General features: G+C 38.7%; 1 protein-coding gene and 2 long non-coding RNA genes across 7 annotated transcripts in view; 1 reads left to right on the forward strand and 2 right to left on the reverse strand.

The window, feature by feature from the left end:
- LOC112162971 (tenascin) overlaps positions 1 to 10,847 on the forward strand; it is a 76,465-nt gene extending 65,618 nt beyond the window's left edge. For 2 of the 4 annotated variants that reach the window (XM_036214399.1, XM_036214400.1), the window contains 13 exons: positions 1,030 to 1,329; positions 2,095 to 2,367; positions 2,533 to 2,655; positions 4,030 to 4,173; positions 4,251 to 4,370; positions 4,445 to 4,588; positions 4,671 to 4,801; positions 7,099 to 7,231; positions 7,339 to 7,490; positions 7,576 to 7,672; positions 7,749 to 7,910; positions 9,989 to 10,152; positions 10,300 to 10,847. In XM_036214399.1, the coding sequence (XP_036070292.1) occupies positions 1,030 to 1,329; positions 2,095 to 2,367; positions 2,533 to 2,655; positions 4,030 to 4,173; positions 4,251 to 4,370; positions 4,445 to 4,588; positions 4,671 to 4,801; positions 7,099 to 7,231; positions 7,339 to 7,490; positions 7,576 to 7,672; positions 7,749 to 7,910; positions 9,989 to 10,152; positions 10,300 to 10,410 (2,054 nt within the window). In that variant the 3' untranslated portion in view covers positions 10,411 to 10,847. The remainder of the gene's footprint in view (positions 1 to 1,029; positions 1,330 to 2,094; positions 2,368 to 2,532; positions 2,656 to 4,029; positions 4,174 to 4,250; positions 4,371 to 4,444; positions 4,589 to 4,670; positions 4,802 to 7,098; positions 7,232 to 7,338; positions 7,491 to 7,575; positions 7,673 to 7,748; positions 7,911 to 9,988; positions 10,153 to 10,299) is intronic. The other 2 variants (XM_036214401.1, XM_036214402.1) reach the window with 2 other exon arrangements.
- On the reverse strand, positions 6,960 to 11,479 carry LOC112162973. The gene is made up of 2 exons (XR_004948753.1): positions 11,422 to 11,479; positions 6,960 to 10,814 (listed from the first exon to the last, which is right to left on the reverse strand). It is a non-coding gene; the product is annotated as an uncharacterized LOC112162973 (long non-coding RNA).
- Positions 11,473 to 20,277, reverse strand: part of LOC112162972 — a 30,624-nt gene continuing 21,819 nt past the window's right edge. The window contains exon 4 of one of the 2 annotated variants that reach the window (XR_004948754.1): positions 11,473 to 11,519. This is a non-coding gene — a long non-coding RNA (uncharacterized LOC112162972). Of the gene's footprint in view, positions 11,528 to 20,277 lie in introns of both variants that reach the window. The other variant, XR_002922204.2, reaches the window with a different exon arrangement.

The following is a 20,277-nucleotide window of genomic DNA, read 5'->3' on the forward strand; positions in this document are numbered from 1 at the left end:
TCCATTTCATTTCTCTTATTTATAAAAGCCAACATCCTAAAAGAATTGCCTCAGGGCGCTACAAAGAAGGAAAAAAAGAACAAAAATTATACCAACTTGTCATTTCCAATCCAGATCATTTAAAAAAACTATTTCATCATTTAAATAATAGTCTTTAAAATCAATCACTGTTTTCACTCTGCAGAGCATTTAGTTTGAGACTATAGCAGCCTAAGTATAGACGTGGTTCTTGGTTTCCCCGGGCCAAACTTAACCATAAACTTAGAAAAAAGGGAAGTTGTCAATGATGAAGTCAGTTTCATTGACCATAATGACTTTATCAACTGTTGTCTTTGCGTTTTTGGACACTATAACTGTCTGATGGATATTATGTTTAGTTTAAGATGAAATATATCAGAATAACAGGCAAAAGTTGGTGTTATATCAAAGTAAAGTATAATTTACTTTGGGATGGTACAAAAACTTAAGCATTGATGCCGGCTCTTTAAAGGTAAATATTCCAACTTAAGAGTTTATTTCACACTTTATCTTAAACTCCTTCATACTTCATTACACAGAATTAGCTCAAACTTTGGCTCCATGTTGTGTCTGAATTTAAATAGCATAGTACTTCTGCATTAGCATTCTGCAAATGTTACTGCTGCTGCTGCTTTTGTGTACCCTGCCTTTTTTTATTTCTCTGCAAAACTCCCTAATAGTTTAAGAATAATCTGTTAGGGAAGTGCGCCCTAACCTTGACACCAGCTCTAACTATAGATAGTGCGCGACAGAAACTAACATGCAGACGCCTGTTAGCAAAATGCTGATTCTATTTTTTTTAGTTTTCATTTAAACTAAAATTTGATGGTTCTTCAGGATATTGTGAAACTCTATGCATGTCATGTTTTAAATTGGTATTTTAAGGTTGGGGGAATAGAAAACTGTCATTTTTTGCCTCTACAATCACTGGAAGAAGTTACTTTTGCAACAGTTGCACACATTTCCTCCTAATCAAATCTTATCCAATCACACCCACCCCCTCCCTCCCAGCTCCTTTGCCTAAAGTAGAAAACTTGACCATTTCCAACGTCACCCCCTACGGTTTCCGGGTTTCTTGGGAAGTGACACAGCGGGAGAAGTTAGCACCCCCTGGTGGCGGCTTTAGCCACTTCCACATAGTGGTGACAGACTCGGGCTGGCTGCTGGAGCCTCAGGAGTTCACTGTGCCGGGAAACCGAAGCCACCTGGACATTTGGGGCCTCATCACCGGCATAGGCTATGATGTCAGGCTGACGGGGGTGTCAGAGTCGGGGCTGCTCTCTCGGCCTCTGACCACAGTGGCTGTGACAGGTACCGCCCCCAGTTCACTGCAAGGCCCAGCAGTTCAGTTTCTTTGCTGAAGTTGCTGTTTTTATGATCCTGATGTGAAGTTTCAGCGTCAAACATGGAACAAAAAACATAAAAATCTGTTTTTAAAGGCATTTCTGATGGTTAGCCGCCATGTTTTGATGATGAAGCTTTGCTCAGTCCTCTTATTTAACCCCAACTGTGATTAATAACTGAACTTTTCTCCAGAATGACCTTCATTTTAAGCTTTTTTTCCCTTGTGATGCAGCTGTTTCTGTGTGCAGGAGTGTGGAGATCTTATTTGTTTTCCCTCCAAAATATGAACAAGCAAATTTTGTTTTGTTTTCATATTTTTGGTGTTTTCCTTCACTTCAATTGGTCACATGCAGGAGAAACTCCACCGCGTTGCTGTTGGCTCCTGCTGAGCTGAAACCAAACGTTCTTGCAGGAAAACACTGAAATCAACAGATCTATTGAGCAAGAAACATCTGTTGATTTACTTTTTTTTTTCCAAGCGTGTGTTCTGGGCTTTAAATGCATCACGGCTGGTCCTCAGGAACTCCCTTCAGTGGATCAGTTACTAACATGAATTAAAACTTTTGCTGAGATGCTTCTCTGCTCTGGTTTCATCTGATTCTCACTAACGAGCATGGCGGATTAGAGATGGTGGACAAAAAGCTTTAGGCTGACTTCTTCTAAACCCACATCCGTAGATCATTATTGCTGGAAAAAAATACCAAAAGCTCTAATGTCTCCCTGTCTAACCAGAGGCTGAGCCGGAGGTGGATCATCTCTTCGTCTCGGATATCACCACAGACGGTTTCCGTCTGTCGTGGACGGCAGATGAAGACCTATTTGACAGATTTGTGATCAAATTAAGGGACAGCAAAAGATTAGCTCACCCTCATGAGTACAACACTCGCGGCGACGAGAGAACTAAGGTGATTACAGGTCTCATGAGTGGCACGGAGTATGAAATCGAGCTTTTTGGTGTCGGTCTGGAACAACGCTCCCAACCTGTCACAGTGGTCGCTCAGACAGGTAGATGGAAGCATAACATGTGACACTAACTACTCCACTTTAGGCCCTTTTACAGACCACTAACCACTTTTATATCTCCTGTTTAGGCTTCCCCCCCCCCAAGTCCTATCAAATATCCTCTCATAGGTTTGGCCTGACATTTGGTTTCTATCTTTTTTCTGCTAGGCTTGAGCTCTCCAAGAGGCCTCCGGTTCTCTGATGTGACCGACTCCACCGCTGTGGTTCACTGGTCCACACTGGGCTCTTTGGTGGATAGCTACCGCATCACCTACATGCCCTTCGGAGGAGGTCAGTGTTCGGTCAGAGCTGATTCACATCAATGGGTTAGAGAAAGGTCATCTCAGCTCTGCCTCAGCACAGAGCGTTGACCTTATTCTCAACAATCGACGCCTCTGGGAAATATTTTCTTTAGCCTAATTCACGCTGACCTTCAAAAAGCAGCCTAAATCAATGTAATTTTATTTATATAGCCCAACATCACAAACAATTGTCTTCATACTGGTAATTATACAAAAGCAGAAAATATAAACACAAAATATAAACAATAGCTGATTGTTAAACTTGGTAAGGAAAAAAAAAAAAACTGATTCCAGGAAAAAATAAGAAACCTGAGGGATGTTCACACATGAAGGAGGGATACAAGCAGGCGATGTACCAGGACTGTTAAAGAAGAATTAGCTTATCTAACTCTACTACTACATATCTGAAGTGTTCATCTAGATAGAACTGGGGTACGAACGGGGGCGAGGCCCACAGCCACGACAAACCAGAGGTGAGGTCCACCTCCAAGAACAAAAGCAGACCATCCACCAGGAATCTGAAAGAGGAACAATGCATGAATTGCACTGCATCAAACAGAAGCATAGATGGGTAAAAAAAATAAATAATAAAGAATGTAAGAGAAGTAAATGAGAATAGAGGACAAAACCCCACTGCACCCAACTTTCCTCAGCCTAAAACATAAAAAAATTGGAATGTACAGGATAAGCATTCCAAGCATTCAGTCCATTTTCATAAAACCTTTTAAAATGTACAAAATAGTAGTATATTTACCACAAAAATAGTGTTAACTAGTGTTGACTTTATTGATAATAATTTTTAAGCTTGTTGTTGGAGACGAGGCCCTTTCTATCTTTGTGAGGGCCATGGACAAGATGCTGTTTAAGGACCTTTATTATTGTAAACTGTAATGGGTAGTTAACTCTAGCAGAATTTGAATCCCAATTTATGACAATATTTATTAATTGTCCATTGGCAATTGCTTCCACAACATCAGTTTCATATATCATGTTTCTTAACCTAAATTAGCCAAACAAAGCTCAGTTTTTGTCACTGATAACAACTTTAGGAATTCAACGATTGCTAGCTAGCAAGCAGGCCATTAAACAAGTAAAAAACATTTCTCATCAACAACAAATACCTTACCTTTATCTTTTGTCCGTTTTGATCTGACTTGTGAGTTTAATATCTGACTTTGTCTTTACGTTTTAGAGTTGTGAAAATATTCTTGGAAGAAAACAGGATTGCAAAGAACTTCAAATTTAAAAAAAAAAAAAAGTTCTGTCTCCTAAATATGACAAAAATCTCATTAACAGGAGCCAAAATGAGCATCTACTGGACACTTTTTTTTTTACATCTCGTTTGTTCTTCTGTCCTTCAAAGGAAGCCCGCTGATCGTGACAGCGGATGGCAGCGCGTCCCAGTCTCTACTGGTTAATATGATTCCTGGAAAAACGTATATTGTGACAGTGAACGCCGTGAAGGGTCTGGAAGAGAGTGAGCCCAGCAGAGACACCGTCACCACAGGTTAGGTTGGGTTTTTCTGATTTTTGTCGAAAGTGATATAGAACCAGGAAAAATAAATATTTGCTTGTGTCCTGAAGCGCTGGACAGCCCGCAGAGTCTGGCCGCTGTCAACATCACCGATGTGTCTGCCCTGTTGCTGTGGCAACCGTCTGTAGCCACGGTGGATAGCTACATCATCACCTTGAGCGCTGAGTCAGGTGTGTTTTATATTAAATAAAACAAGCTAGGTGAAGGTGAGCGGGTGATGATTACACGGTTGGATTCCCCGCAGTTTCTCCGGTGGTCAAGCATGTTTCTGGGAACACGGTGGAGTTCCAGATGCACTCGCTGCTTCCAGGAACCACCTACTCGGTTGGAGTCTACGGTGTAAAAGGAGCTCAGAAGAGCGCCTCTGCAGTGACAGAGTTCACCACAGGTGGGTGTGCACGCAGCTGGAGCACCCTTCACGCCTGCAGCTCCGCTGACTGCTGCATTTAAATCCGACTCTGCCTCTGCAGACGTGGACCCTCCTCGTGACCTGACGGCCACCAACATCCAAATCGAGAGCGCCACTCTGACCTGGAAACCTCCTCAGGCCGCCGTCACCGGTTACATGCTGAGCTTTTCCTCTGCTGACGCCGTAATCAGGGTACGTCAGAAAAAACACTGCAGACGAGGGAATTGGGATTTAACTCTTGACTAACTTGAAGATAAAAAGGTTTTTGCAGAACGTGATTAAAGTAGAAGCTAACCTAACATCATCAGGAAGATGATCTTTTTACTACATTAACAAAAGAAAATGGTTTAGTTCTTTTTGTGTTTTTTACTTCCTGGAAAATAAAAATATAAGACTGAACAGAAATTTAATAAAGTTTCTTCACCGTAGGTTTTCTTCCTGCACAGCTTCCTGTCAAATCAGTTTCTCTGAGTTTAGGTCAGACTTTTGTGTTTTTGCCCAAATTGATCAAAAGTAAAGACACAGTGACATATGTACATAGGATTTTGGATGACGGATGTGAAGTCTGAAACTGGATAGTTAAGCCTTGTTTCGACTGAGCAGTACGGTACGGTCCAGTCTAGTATTTTGGGTGTTTCCATTATAAAAATGGATTCCTTAACCATTTTCAGTCCATTGAACCATTTTTTGGCCCCTGTTAGTTGAAGGTCCATAGAAAAAGGGAAGGACCGTAAACTTTTGAAACTCGTTGATTTTCGAAGGGTCATTACAACAAAAAAATCGCTGTATTCCTTTTAAGCAATATTTTCCTCAAACAACATTTAATGCTTTGTATATATGAAGTACCAAAACCAATGCAAAAAAAATTAGCTACTGGATGACTCCATTGTTGTTGTTGTTGTGACTCATCGACTATTGAAATTGTAAATGACTAATTCAATAGTCAATTAGTCGTTACTTTGTACTATATGGAGTCAGAGCGTAGTAAAATTTAACAAAGTTGTGACCGTTCAGAACCAAATAATGTACTTTTGTTATATTTGAGTCAGCGAAACCAAAACTTTGTTTTTTGTGAAAAATAGTTCAGTTGTTTCAGATGCCGACCTTATTGGATTTAATTTTGTTTTAATACCAGAAACAAATGAGGGACAGAGACTGCACAATTAAGTAATTACAAGTCAAACTATCAACGTAAGTGTCTTTATTTTCTGTTAGTTTAAAGCTAATGATGGTTAAGATGTGTGTTTTACATCCACTTTGTGTATGACCCGATTAGTCGACTAATCGCAAAAATAATCTGCGATTAGTTGACCATCAAAATAATCAGTTTGTGGCAGCACTAATGGAGTGCCCCTAAAGTTGCACAAATTTAAACTGTAATAACATTTTTTTAATTATATTTTCAAAAACCTCCCCAACCCCAACAATTGTCATACTTGGGAAATAAATTAGCAAACATCAAGGGCGTTTCTTTAAGTAAAGTTTGTTTGTTTTTGTCACATAAGAATCAGTAGAAAATTGTTGTGTTGTGAAGCCTGCCTCAAGTGGTCTTTTGAAGAATTGCAACATTTGGTACTTCCTGGCTTGGTATAAATTACTGTATGAAAGTGTGGTGATAAAGTAAGACTCCATCCACCATCAAACTCCTATGAATGAGTCAATCTAATGAAAATAACTTTTTTAAACCTGGACATTATTCACATAATCACATTATTCACATGAGCAATTAGGCTTTCAAATGAAGCAGTCTCTGTCATGAGTTTAATCTAGTTCTTATTTTGAGGCCTGTAGGGACATAGGCTGTGGATCGTTTAGAAGGCGATCCGATTCCATTAGGAATCAACCTCAACGATTGATAGATTGAACCACGATTCTGACTATTTAACATAATGTGTTTTTACAGTTCCTATATGTTTGTCTTTTTATTGGATGTATGAAAATTAAGCCAAACCAAACTCAAGCTATCAAAAAGTTTGTTTGGATTGCTTAATAGTTTTTTTTATATATATTAGTTGAGTTTAGCCGTTCTTGAATCCAAATCTCTTTTTGTACTAAGTTGAGATCATTTCAGAGTACTTCTCAGTTGTAGGTATTTCCAATAATCTTCTAACATATTGAAAGTCTCTTTAATTTCATGAAATAGTATTGAAGGTATTATTTTTACATAAAATCCTGTTTTTCATGTGTTGCCACCGTTGCTGTATGGAACGATCTTTTACAACAGTTTATTGACGATAAAACCTACTTTTTGTTCACCTTAAAGTTGTGGGAAAAAGCTAAAAGGTTTAATCTATACATTTTTGGATGTTCTGTGGTGCACAAATGATGATAAAAACACATCAAACTGACGTTGAAGAGATAAAAGCTGGACTTTTATGCAATCTCAAATATTTACACATTTGTGCAGTAAAGCTGGTAAAGCAGAGCAGAGAGATCTGTAGTTTGGATTTAGGAGTAGAATTCTGCTGAGAAGGGATGCTTGTCTGCAGGAGGTGATGCTGAGCCCCACAGCCTCCTCCTACAGCATGTCCCAGCTGACCGGCTCCACAGAGTACAGCGTCCGCCTGCAGGCCATTGCCGGACCACAGAGGAGTCGCTTCGTCACCACCGTCTTTTCCACGTGTAAGGATGGAAAAAAAGCACTTTTTTGCTCACCTGTAGAGGTGGGAAACATTGATCTGCTCATATAACCTCAGAGGGTCAGTTATTTTTGAATCTGCACCCTTCAGTTGGCCAGCTGTACAGACGGCCGCGGGACTGCGCTCAGATTTTACTGAACGGAGAGACGACCTCTGGTCTTTACACCATCTACATCGGAGGCGAGGAGAGCCTTCCCATCCAGGTTTACTGTGACATGAGCACAGACGGAGGCGGCTGGATGGTGAGACGCCAAGTTCCTGTTTAGAAAAACAAGCAGCTTTTCCTGAGAAAAGTGAAGCCAACTCACCTTCGTCTCTCCTCTTCAGGTTTTCCTCAGACGTCAGAACGGAAAGCTGGATTTCTTCAGGAACTGGAAGAACTACACGGCTGGCTTTGGGAACATGAACGATGAGTTCTGGCTGGGTACGGCCGCTCCATTTCTCCACAGCTTTATCTGTTCTCATCTTCAATCACTTACAGCTCTGAACCTGGGTTACAGGCCTCTCCAGTCTACACAAAATCACAGCTTTGGGACACTATGAGCTTCGGGTGGACCTGAAGGACAAGGGGGAGTCGGCCTACGCCCAATACGACAAGTTCACCATTTCAGAGCCCAGATCGCGCTATAAGATCAACATAGGAGCGTACAGCGGAACTGCAGGTAAGAGCTGCCTCAATCTTTGGGTTGTAACGACAATACTGTCCAGCTTTAAAAATGTTTACAATCTTAAGCTAACTGTAGGGTTTTAACCATTCCGTAACTCTTCAACCTTTTATAAAATGAATGTCATTCCAGTGGGCAATTTGCAACATTTTAAAGCACTAAATCAGCTGATACTGTCAAAAATGCGACACTTAACGTCAGTAATATGATGCAAAGATGCTCTTTTTCTCTATATATGAATTAGCTGATCGCATAAATGGTAGAAGAGTTATGGGATGTCAAAGAATTTCAAAGATATCACCAGCAACATCTTTGGTATTAAAGGGTTAAAATCGAATAAATTTGGAGTTTCAGAAATGCAGATGTGGGTGGACTTGGTGACTTTGCATTGATGCAAGCTGGGAAATCATGGAAATATTGTTCTTTTTCTGAAAACTGACTGGATCATGGAAAGCTCCACCTTCATTGAGAACAGATTTAAACTGTGCAGCAGAGGATCAAAACCACAGAGTCTCCAATCACACTCCTTAATAGAGGACAAACATTTTCCTTAAAATTTTACCCATGATTCCTTTAAGAAAAGTGTTTTAGATGGAAAGAGTTTAGAAACAGGAAACGGGCTTGTCTCAGTTAAAAGGGACCAAACAAATTATTTTTTTATGCCATAAATGGTCATAATCATGTAAAGTGGGTTTGAAGATGAGTGGGGGATGCAGGAAATTTGTGTCTGAGGGTTAAGGGAAGTGGCTAAATGTTAATGAACAGTGAATTGGTGGCTGGTTTAAGAGGAGATCTTACAACTAAAGATCAATTTTCATAAAAAATGTATGAAGTTTTTAGGATTTATGCACTTTTGGAGTTGGAGCATGCTCAATCTCAGCATTAAAAAAATCTTTAAAAAGGTCTTTACTCTGCAATCTGAACTGGTAATAACGTTTGTATTCAACTTTGTGATCCCTGAATAGTGAGCGCTTTCAAAAACCTGTCACCTGGTGGCCATGAGCTCAACTGCAGCTTCAGAAAATGTCATCACATTTGTGCTGCAGTGACACATTTAAACAGAAATCAAATAAATCTGGCACAGATTTAGAAATTATTTGCCAAAATTATCCTTTATTTGTCAAAAATTGGCTAATAATTGTCATTATTTTTAATGAGAGTTGCTGAAGAATTATCTGTTTTCTAAAAATTTTATACATTGTCTTGTGTGCAATGCTAACAACGGTATGCTTAGTTGGGGGACTGCAACAATGTGTGGTTATATTTCTGCAATTCAAAACATTACTTAGCTTTTTAGGTCAAATTTTTAATTCTTCAGACTTGAGAAGAATAAACCTCTTTTTGACCTGTCTTGATGTACGCCTTAAGCTGGCTCGTCTTGATTTGATCTAATTCAACTATATCTTATCTCGTCTTGATTGTGTCTCATCTTGATCTAATCTAATCTTTTCTCATCTGTATATTTCCCATGTGCAACAAGTACAAATCACATAAAAGAATAGCATAAAGGAACAAAACAGCAACAAAAGGAAAACGTGTAATAAAACTTTTCAGATCCAGGTAAAAGAAGGTCAAATTTAATGTCTACAGTTGTCATTTAGGTTAAGCTTTTCAGCTGTTTTGAATAATTTCAAAATGCAAAATGTAGTTCTCTTTAAAACTTAATACTTAAAAACAGAGAAGGAAATACAGATTCCCTAATGAAAAACAATAAAATTTGGTTTACAATTTATAAAGTCTTAAAGAGAATGCTTCTAGAATCGTGAAGTTGGAATGTCATATTGAACCGTACATCTGTTTACTATAAAACTGTACATAACATTATTCAAGTTTCCTGAGAAAAATCTTTTTTTTTTGGTCTTATTCAGAGAAAATCCTTCATTTAGAGTGTTTAGTGGTTCACTGCATGACATTTCCTCTGTTCTCATTAAAGAGAAGTTTAATGTCTTTGGTTTTTCCTGGGACCGTTTCAAAGGTTTAATATAAAAAAGGATTGAATGAATCCATCTTAGGAAAAGCGAGTTTTTCATCAGCAGAACCATAACCGGGTCCTCTACTTTAATGCCTCCCACCAGGTGACTCCATGACCTACCACCAGGGCCGGCCCTTCTCCACATACGATAATGATAATGACATCGCCGTGACCAACTGCGCCCTGTCCTACAAAGGAGCCTTCTGGTATAAAAACTGTCATCGTGTCAACTTAATGGGGAAATACGGGGACAGCAGTCATAGTAAGGTACGTACATCTGCAATAAAATTGTTTTATTGGATATCATCTCTATTAATAAAGTTCAGATTGTGTAGATTTTATGGGCCGCTCTTATTGACTCAATCACCTCTATTTTTTAAGCACATTTCTGCGTATATCTCTTGAATTCCTCAGGGGATCAACTGGTTCCACTGGAAAGGACACGAACACTCCATCGAGTTTGCCGAGATGAAGATCCGGCCGGCCAACTTCCGAAATTTAGAAAGCAGGAAAAAGCGATCGTAGTCGCATCACCTCCCCAACAAACCCCTTCCACCTCACCGTCCCTCATCTTAGCTCTGATTCTTACTCTGTTCAGGTCCAGAACATCACACCAAAGAACCAGTGCAGAATTCTCCCTTTTGTTTGTCGCTGTGTGACTATTTTCCCTTTTTGGATGGACATTTGTGTGTCGATGTGACTGACCCGCCCTGAGTGAGGAAAACTGGGAAACCCGCCCCCCTAAATCTGTGACGTGTCTTTCAGTGGAATTGTGTTTTAAATTAAATTAATCCTCCATGAGAAAAGTTTGGTTCTAGTAAACATAAATTAAGTCTTTATTGTACAAACATCCACCAAACGTGCTTGTTGTGAAACTCCACCTCTGTGCTGCTGGTTTCTGGCAGATCAAACATCTGGTGCTCTGTAACCTTTAATACAAATAAAACTGTTTGCTAAAAGTGTGCGGCTGCAGTTTCTCTCTGGTCCAGCAGGGGGCAGTGTTTACTTTGTTTTTACTCTTCTGAGGCTGAAGGTAACTTTCTTTTACAGATATTGGTGTTCACCTTAAGATTTGTGAGAAAATTTAAAGATTTTAACGTTTAATTTATTACAAGTACTAATGAGTGAGTCTGGAAGATGATTCTTTCTAGACCAGGGGTGACTAACTCAATCGGACAAGGGGCCAAAATCCAAAACACACCTTAGCTCAAGGGCCGAACAGGATAAACATGTATTGAACAAACTTTTTAACATAATTATGAACTGGATATGTAGCATTACCTGCGCTAATGCTAGTGGGAATGTTGTAAACTGAATTTGGCAGCTAAAAGCATTAAAGTTAATAGATAAATGCCAAATTAGCCTAACAAAAAAAAGAAAACTTTGGTTAGCTGAAATATTAGCTAAACTCCAAAATATCCTAAAAAAAAACTTAGTAAATGCCAAAAATAGTCCAAAAAGCTAGCAGAATGCCAATTTTAAAACTTTAAAACCATAACTTTTTAACATTATTATAAACTAGATATATAGCCTTACCTGCAATAATGCTCGTGGGAATGTTGTAAGCTGAATTTGGCCAGAGAAGACGCAGAAGTTGACAGCCAGCTAAAATATTAGCTAAACTCCAAATTAGCCTAAAAACCTAAAAAAAAAAAAAAAAAAAAAATACGTTAGCCAAAACAGCTAGCATGAAGATGAAAAGTAATGCTAAAATAGTCCAAAAAGCTAGCAGAATACCAATTTTTAAAACCGTAACTTTCTAACATAATTCTGAATAATAAAAAGGCAGGAATATTATTCAAGAATAAATCAACTTAAACCTTAAATAACTTTCAATATTTTACTCTCCATAAAAATATATTTAGTCAAAATTATACAAGTTAGAAATAAGTGCAAGACGATATCGGACCATTAATAACAATAAAATAAAAAGATCTGGAGGGCCGGATAGAATTACACAGGGGGCCGGATCCGGCCCCCGGGCCTCAACTTTGACACATGCCTGTCGTATGCCATAGACTGTAAACTGTAGAATGAAAATTTTAGCAATTTTTCTTAAGAAATTTGATCATTTAGCCTGTTTGATCAAAAAAATAATGTAATTCTTGCAGGGGAAGCATTCCTCCTGGGGTGACAGAGGTTCTAAGCTCCAACTTTCCAAAGTTTTAAGGGAGTTTTATCCTTTTCAAACATCACTTGTCTCACAAAATCTGCATCCTGAGCAGATTTTAAATCCCAGACTGCTTGAGGCCCAAACTGGGTATAAGTGATTGATCCAGGTTCTTTATCTGTTTCTATCACGTCAGTCCTTCAGTAGCAGTAAGGGGGCGCCGGTCGTCACTTTGAGGGACTGTTTGTTTTGAACCCTCTTTTTAATTGGGTACATTTTGCTCTCCTCCAGTTATCAGTTAGAGCTTTTGTGTCGGTTCTGAATGTGATGCCAGAGTGCTCTCTGCTGTCCAGGGTTGGTCCTAAAAGAACATTGAGTCTAAAGATGAAGAAAGAGGATGATGAGACTGTCGCTGGCACAGAGCTGAGTGTTTTCTATTTTAAGTTTAAGGTGTGGAAATAACTTCTGACCTGGATTTCTATCAATGCGTGCTGCCCAGGTCCCATTTCCTTACGAGAGGTTTCAAAACGAGAACTCGACCCGACTCGAGTGGAAATTTTCTGCCTTTTTCTAGACGAACATCTTTGATGAGGCGACCTCTAGAGCTTTTTATTCGTCTGAAAGAGTACATCTAGAATTTGGTTTTCCCGCTCTCGGCTGTAGCGGGCTCAAATCTCTCAACGCTTTGGACTTTTTACAGAGCCGACAAGACGAATGGCTGTTGAGATGCTTTGGAATGGCCAGCCTGAAGCTCTGGAGCTCCAGTCATTCACATTCTGACAGTGTTTAGTGTTCCATCCATTGCAATGGCTGGCATGAACTGGGTTTATATTTGTTCTTGTTTTTCTGAATTGTGTGGCCTTGCCATGTGCTGCGCGTACCTGGAAAACACCGGAGCCCACACTGCCTGATGCATTCACTCACTGTTGGGAAAAGCATCGGTGTTTTTGTTTGCAAACGTTGGTTCAAACTTAAAAAATGAATTCTGCAGAGGGAACTTGAAACTGCAGGACCTTTAGGCCGTGTCACACAGCCGCTACATACATTTTGTGGATATTGCATAGATAAAAATTGGTCAATGTGCAACAAAAGTTCTGTAATTTGCTACATTTGGAAATATTAGTTTTTATCAAATTAAAAAAAGAGTTTGATTTTTTATTTTAATTTAATAAAAAAACAATAATTTTAAATGTAACAAATTACAGAACTTTTGTTATTGATCCAATGTTTCACTTTTTACAGTGTGAATATACATGGAAAAAGTTGTGGTATGGATCGCACAAGTATCACGAACAATTGCGCATGATTCACGCATAAATTTCTAATAAACTACGTAAAATTTGAATGAACTGGGCAAGAAAAATTTTAAACGGCTCAAAACCGAATTCACGTAAAGACCCGTCGGCCAAAACCCTCTACAGACATCTATGCACATTGACGAATGACGAAGAAACGCGTGAATATGACGCATGTATCAGGAAAATTATACATTTTATTTGTGGATATTGCATTGTCATCGGGTGTGAGAGATGGTCTACTTCCGCTCGCAGGTGTCTGAATTGTCAGCAAGGAATGCTTGAAACATACGTGGAGAGTTCTTATTTATGCGTGGAGTTTTAACTAATAAATAATGCCATACTTAATTCAATGCTAAATCTGTCAATTTAGCTTTGGACTTTTAGGCTAGCTCACTACTTGACTTCTGGGACTCGTAAAGTCCCATAATTCTGGAGCAGATCCAATATCTACACTGCCTTTCTGTCTGCATAAGGAACGTTCAAAATCCATGAGGTCTTTCAAACGAACACCATGACCAAGAAGTGGAGTATAAATGAAACCTTGGCTGAGCAGTTCAGTTCCCGCGTAAATTCATATTCTACGCCGAGCTGTGGCGACCCCTGAAGGGAAAAGCCGAAAGGAAAAGAAGAAGAAGGTCCATATACTAAAGTAATTTAAATCAGCTAACCAAGCTGAAGCATTACACATTCACTCCAATGTAAAACCTCCAAAACAAGCATCAATATTGCCTTTTTTCTATAACCTTTCTACCTAAAAGAAGCATAAAAAATGACACCTCTTGTTCTGCCCATCTGCCACCCTATTGTTGAAGTGGGCGGAGCAAACTCGGCTCAATGTTCTTGCCAAACTTCTGACTGCGGGTGACATCAGACATCAATCGTCCAGTGTTTATGTTTGTGAGGGCGTCCAACACACACTATCCACTTATATATACAGTTATTGGCACAAACTCTAAATGTTCAAAATAAAACATAGTTGGGTTTTCTTGGCCTTAAGCCCAAGATATCCTATTAAATCTTTTTTCTTTGGCCGAGGATGTTTGAAACATTCACTGAACAAAGAGTCATCACTTCATTGAAAGCCTAACCATTAATAGATCAACCACCTTCAACAGGCTTAAAGGTACCTTCATAAACAAGGTAAACAGATTGAAATAATATGTAACTAATAATGTGGCCATAATACCAGGGATTAGCCCTTTGTTCACATTTATGCTTCATCTGTTATGGCTTAAAAAGTCACTCTGATGAAAATCACATTTTTGTCATTTTTAAACATGGTTTTGTTGCATTTTTTGATGATAGAGGACATGAGAGAGAACTAAGATTAAAATTGCATTCCTGAGTATTTTTATATTACATTTTTGTGAATCAGCAATAGACAAAAATATGGTTGGAGAAAACTGTAGAAAGCCACAAGCTCCTGTTTTGCTCTATTCCAATGCTTCCACTTGCAGACAATAGATCTATGTACATCTTGATTTTCCTCGTCTGGGCTGGCGTTTGGCTCCAAACTAAATACGTCCAATAATGATCACCATTTTTGTTGTAATGGTAAAGTTAGCTCGGGGTTGTAATCTTTCCGGGGGGAAAGAGTGTAAAACTGTTGGATGTCGGGAAGTAGGGATGGGATTACTCTGCTCCAATAGCCCCACCCACAACTCGGAGCTACATTTCTAATGAACTACTGCCGCTCTACAGAAACTATGCTAAGAAAATCCCTTTTCTCTATTTGGCTAAAAACACTTTTAAGAGTAATCATAAGCTGATTGGAGTGGGCTTTAATTTAAGATACATTTGAATTGATGGTAATCTTTGTAGGTAAGTAAATAAAAAAATACAAAATATAAGTACACATTTTTTGAAAACTTTAGTTTTTCACTATCACTTTTATAAATCTCTTTTCTTGTGTTGCTACGATAACTTTATTACTCATAGATTACGCATCTATAAATGTACCTTCAGATTTTTGGGGTTTTTTGGGCTCAAAGCTCTTTGCACAAAAAAGAGGAAAAATAGAGTTATGTACACAGGAAAAGCTGTGTAAACTGTACTTCAAATTTTCAGTGCAGTCACTCATCTCTTCTCATCTGATGTAGTTCAAAAAGCACCATTGCTGATTGTTGTACTTCACAGAACCTCCTGCTTTAAAATCTGGAGTTTAGTTTATTTTGTTTTGTATCTGAAAGACTGTTGGTCGGTCGGGTTTATTGTAGGACAGTATCCGACTCTCACTGCTGACCTACTGCTTCATGCTTGGCCTCCAACCTCAACTGTTATGAAATTATTGAGATAAAACAGGAATTCAATTCTGAGAAAGTTTCTCAACCATGAAACCATCTATGGATCAAATCTGTGTTGAAACGGGAAATTCTTCAGGCGTGGGAAACGAGGCTTCACCATTTAACCTTTTAGCCTTTTGTTGAAAAAAAAACTAAGAATTTTTATTGTTATTTAGAAAATGTCTATATTAATCATTTAAAACACAAGGTAACAACTACAAATGAAACAAAATGATCGGAAAATAACATTTTTGCAATATTTCTTGCAGTTTTGACTGAACTAAAAACTGCTTTAGTTCAAAACATCTATTTGAATCAAAAGCTCTCGTCTTTAAACTGGATTAGTAGTAATGTACTTGTTAAATGGCTAAAAAATTAAAGAAAAAAGTGACCTAGTTTTCTATTCATTAAAAACAGGGAGGCGGTTATATTCACTCCCAGCTCAGTATTTTCCGTCTTTTTTTAATGAGAAAGTCTGCAACATTCAGAGCTCATAAAGTCTTTATAGCATCGACACAGTTTCTTTTCTCTTGATGTTTAAGTCTCTATTTGAAACTGTTTTTCAGTCATTTGAAAAAAGAAGATCTGTAAAAAGCATTAATGTTTTCTTTATTTACGTCTGCAGCTGCATTTGACTTCAATTGGTCAAAAAAAAACTTTCCTTAAAGAGTTATAGAGATTTTAAAGGTAAATATGTCCATCTGAAAATGTTATTTGATGCGACGGCAAAATGAAATGAATGGTGAAGTTACAGAATATTGCTCACTTAGTTTGAAGCGCTGGAACAGACGGCAACTTGTTGGAGACAAAAGTTCACTAAAGTTGTACTAAAGTCTATGTTCGTGTTTTTGTGGCGTGTGGAGGAATAAGATTCACACATTGCACCCTCACCCGGAGAATGCCCTAGTTTCAATCTCTTTACCATATTTGTCATTATATAATAATATTCTTATTCTTTAGCTGCTCCTTTTAAAAGTTTCTACTGCATTTAGCTTTTTTTTAGATGCTCTTCCTGGTTTAATTTGAAAATCACTGAGTCCTTCTACTATAAAAAGAACTTCCTGTTGGCTCAAGTTTTGCAAACTGCAAAACAAATATGAATGGAGCAGCACACAGAATTGCTGGTTAAAGTTGACAATACGAGTTTGTCGTGATAAACTTGCTAGCTTGAAAAATAATTTTTCTCTGCTGCCTATAATTTACTCCAAGAACGTGTCAGTGTGTTTTTATTAGCTTCTTTACTATTTTAAAAAGCAAACTCAATGATGCCACACCTCAGATTGTTTTTTAGATTTGTTTAAAAGATTTTCCCCTAGTGGCAGGAAGTGGTAAAACACTAGTTGCACTTACGTAGAGCATTCACCAAATTATGCAGAATCCATTTGATAGTTGAGTATTTACTGTTAAAATTAAATTTAATTTTGTTATTCTGTCTACTCTAAAGCATTTAACCGGTTTAACCCAGCATTAAAAAAAAGACAAACACTTTAGCTCTGGTGCTAAAGGGTTATATGCTTTAGCTTTGGTGTTTGGGGTGAGGTGGTGTTGATATCTATGTCAATGTGTGCAACACTTGACAAATGTTGCACAACGACGCACAGCCGCTTTTCTCCGTGTTGGAATCTCTCTGAATTATGCTAATTGCGTAAATAGTTGAAGAGTTCCGGTAGTTGAATGTGCATTATTTTGCGGCTGCTGTTGCCGTGTTTATTAATCAATCAGAATGTTTACATTGCCTCTGTTATGCCCCACGTCTCACATCTGTCTCTCACAACGCAATCTTGGACGTTGTGAATATTCATACGGGAGCAGATCCCGAGTATCCGAGTACCCAAATACTTGTTACAGTCCTAGGTAGACCAGTGTAAATCTGGGGTAAAGCTTTTTTTTGTATATAGAACTATCCATCTAAAAGCAAGAGTGTGTTCAACCCCTTTACCACTGGAGATGTAGCTGGCGACACCTAAATAACACTTAAATCTTCAACAATTTACGTAATCAATGTGAATTGGCTGATTCTGACCTGGAGAAAATCTCCTTTACTAAAACAGCGCAAGGTACTTCGCCACTATGAAGTGTTGCATACCAGCTCAAGGCTTCTCTTCTCTGCTTTAGAATTTGCTGGAAGGACGTTTAGTGCGTCAAGAATGTCAACACTGGAGCTAAAGCTCTGGTGTTAAGAATTAAAGCCTCGACATCAGGTGTTGAGTTTTTTTCATGTCAGCTCAAAGCGCTCAGCTTCATGAGTCTCGACTTGCGTCTGCACCCCCCTGATGAAATCTGACACCCTCTGCAGAGAGCATAAATGTTTGGTGTGCTGCTATACTTCAGGTATTGTGTACACCACCTATGGGTCAAAAGGTTCGTGCCAGCATACATGTGAACCAAAATTAGCAAACAGTTCTCTGAACTGTCATCGAGTTGCTGCACATTGTGATACGCTGAATGTTTGCTCAGAGTTATATCACTGTTTGCTCAAAGCTCTGCCTCAAATTTACTCAGCCAACTCTCTCCCGCTGATGCAATGACCCAAACTCCAGTTTCTATTGAGCTAAATGAATTCTGCGTGGTTTTACGTTCTGTCTGCAGTGGTTTAAACTCAATAATGTGGTTCTGGTTTGCTTCTAGGAATCTGCATGGATGTAGGATGTTTTCTAGGAGCCGCACAAAGACAAAGCCTGTGTTTTAACGGGACAAATCGGAAGCCAAAACCATCATCTGATTTCTGCATTTGCCAGCTGAGCAAAGGTTACCGTGTTGCCTAAGAAAACCTGTTTGCATTGGTCACGCCATGCATGCTGACTGAAACGCACTGGACGGCCATTAATCATGTTTTTCAAGGAAACTTTTTCCCAAGAGTCTGTGCTATATTTGAATTGGCTGTGCTCTCGGTGCCGGGTCCCTGGCAGTGTGTGAATATGGATCTAAATCATCTGCCACGGCCTTGTCAGTGCGCCACATAATTTCCACTCCTTCATTGGACATGTGTGACTGAAAAACAGCTATTTTCATTTCTCTGTCTTCCCTTTCAGTTTGATTGAACTGCTAATGTGTGTAGGGAAAATAAAATATCTGCCTGTAATGATTTTGTAATCTCGACTTAAGGACTTTTTGATGGTCATTAATAGGAAATACATCCACTAGGTAAAGGTTTTCACCTAAAAAAGATATGAAACAAACTGTGGAACAATGCACAGACATGAATCATTGTAATTAGGCACAACTAACAACCTTTAAATGTTTTTATCGTTCCAACTCTGAAATATTTCTGTCGTCTGATAAAAAAAAAAAAAAATCCTAAAGTCTGATACCTTTAGCTCTCCAACCTCTTCTCCTGGTTACAGTTTCTCTTCCAAGGATTTTTCAAGAAGGAATACTGAGAACTCACATGATGGTTCTAATATTTACTGCATGATGGTTATATTGTTGGAAATACTTCAAAATCAGAGCTTGAGGATTGGTTTCTTAACTTATTTTTTTCTGTATTAAGCATACATTTGAAAGAACTGGGTTCTTTCCTTATTTTTTAATAATAATAACCGAAAGACATTAAACTCTTCTTTTAACATACTGACATTTAATGGATATCTTTTTTTATTTTACCAGTGACTATGTTTCTTTGTATTCTAGTGTTTGGATCTTTTCTCAAAGAAGATAATTTTCTGAAAAAATGACATCTACATAAACATTTTGTTATCCAATCCACATTAAACATTAAGGGTTTTCTTTTTTTGCTTGTTATAAATATCCTTGTTTCTCAGTTTTAGGGTGTATTCAGACTGGACACATTTGGTTCGCTTAAAGTGAACCAGAGTTTGTTTCATCCTATAAGTGAGAACAAATTTGCAGTCTGGAGATATCCAACCGGACTCTGGTCCAGAACCAGGAAATGGTCTTGGACCCATCTTTTGAAGTGGTCTTGGTTAGTTTTTAATCAGACTAAGCTCTGGTTTGCTCAGTCTGAACAGACTTGGAACTCGTGGTGGAACAACTGAACCAAAACAGCCACTGTAGCAGGGCATTATGGGATGCAAACAAGGTAGTGGAGCAACGATGAGACATAGCAACTCACTGAAATCTGGTTGGATGAATGCAGGCTCATTGGAACAACTTTTAACGTGATACACATTGCCTCTCTCTGTTTTGCCAACAAACTATAAGTCATAAACACTTATCAGAGCGTTCTTAGTCTCCTAGCAGCATGCCTCCACTGTACCAATGCAGCAAACGTAAGTGTTGTACCTGACGTTGATACAGACGTTTAAAAGCGAAATATAGTTTGAATAAGTGAACTATCCCGACAGGGATTGAAAAGGGTAGGACTTCCATTATTTCTTCTCTCCTTGCTCTCATAATTACTGGCCAATGACTGAAGATATATTTAGTCACGTGGTTTTGTTTACAAGCTTTAGTTTGAAACAGAAATGTCCTGTCGACCGTGGTCTTTAGACCAAACGCAAGGTTCGGGACTCGGCCCGGACCAAAGGACTTTTCGGGTCTAAATTAACCCTTAAATTCCAAAGAAAAAAGGAAATGAGTGAATCACTGACCAACAGGAGCAGATATTTTATTGCTGAATGTAAACAATACTTATTTACAATGAGGAGAAATGCAGGGGGCTGCACGGTGGCGCAGTGGTTAGCGCTCTCGCCTCACAGTGAGAAGGCCCCGGTTCAAATCCCGGCTGGGACCTTTCTGTGTG

Source organism: Oryzias melastigma, linkage group LG12 (assembly GCF_002922805.2).
Source record: "Oryzias melastigma strain HK-1 linkage group LG12, ASM292280v2, whole genome shotgun sequence".
Taxonomy (NCBI): domain Eukaryota; kingdom Metazoa; phylum Chordata; class Actinopteri; order Beloniformes; family Adrianichthyidae; genus Oryzias; species Oryzias melastigma.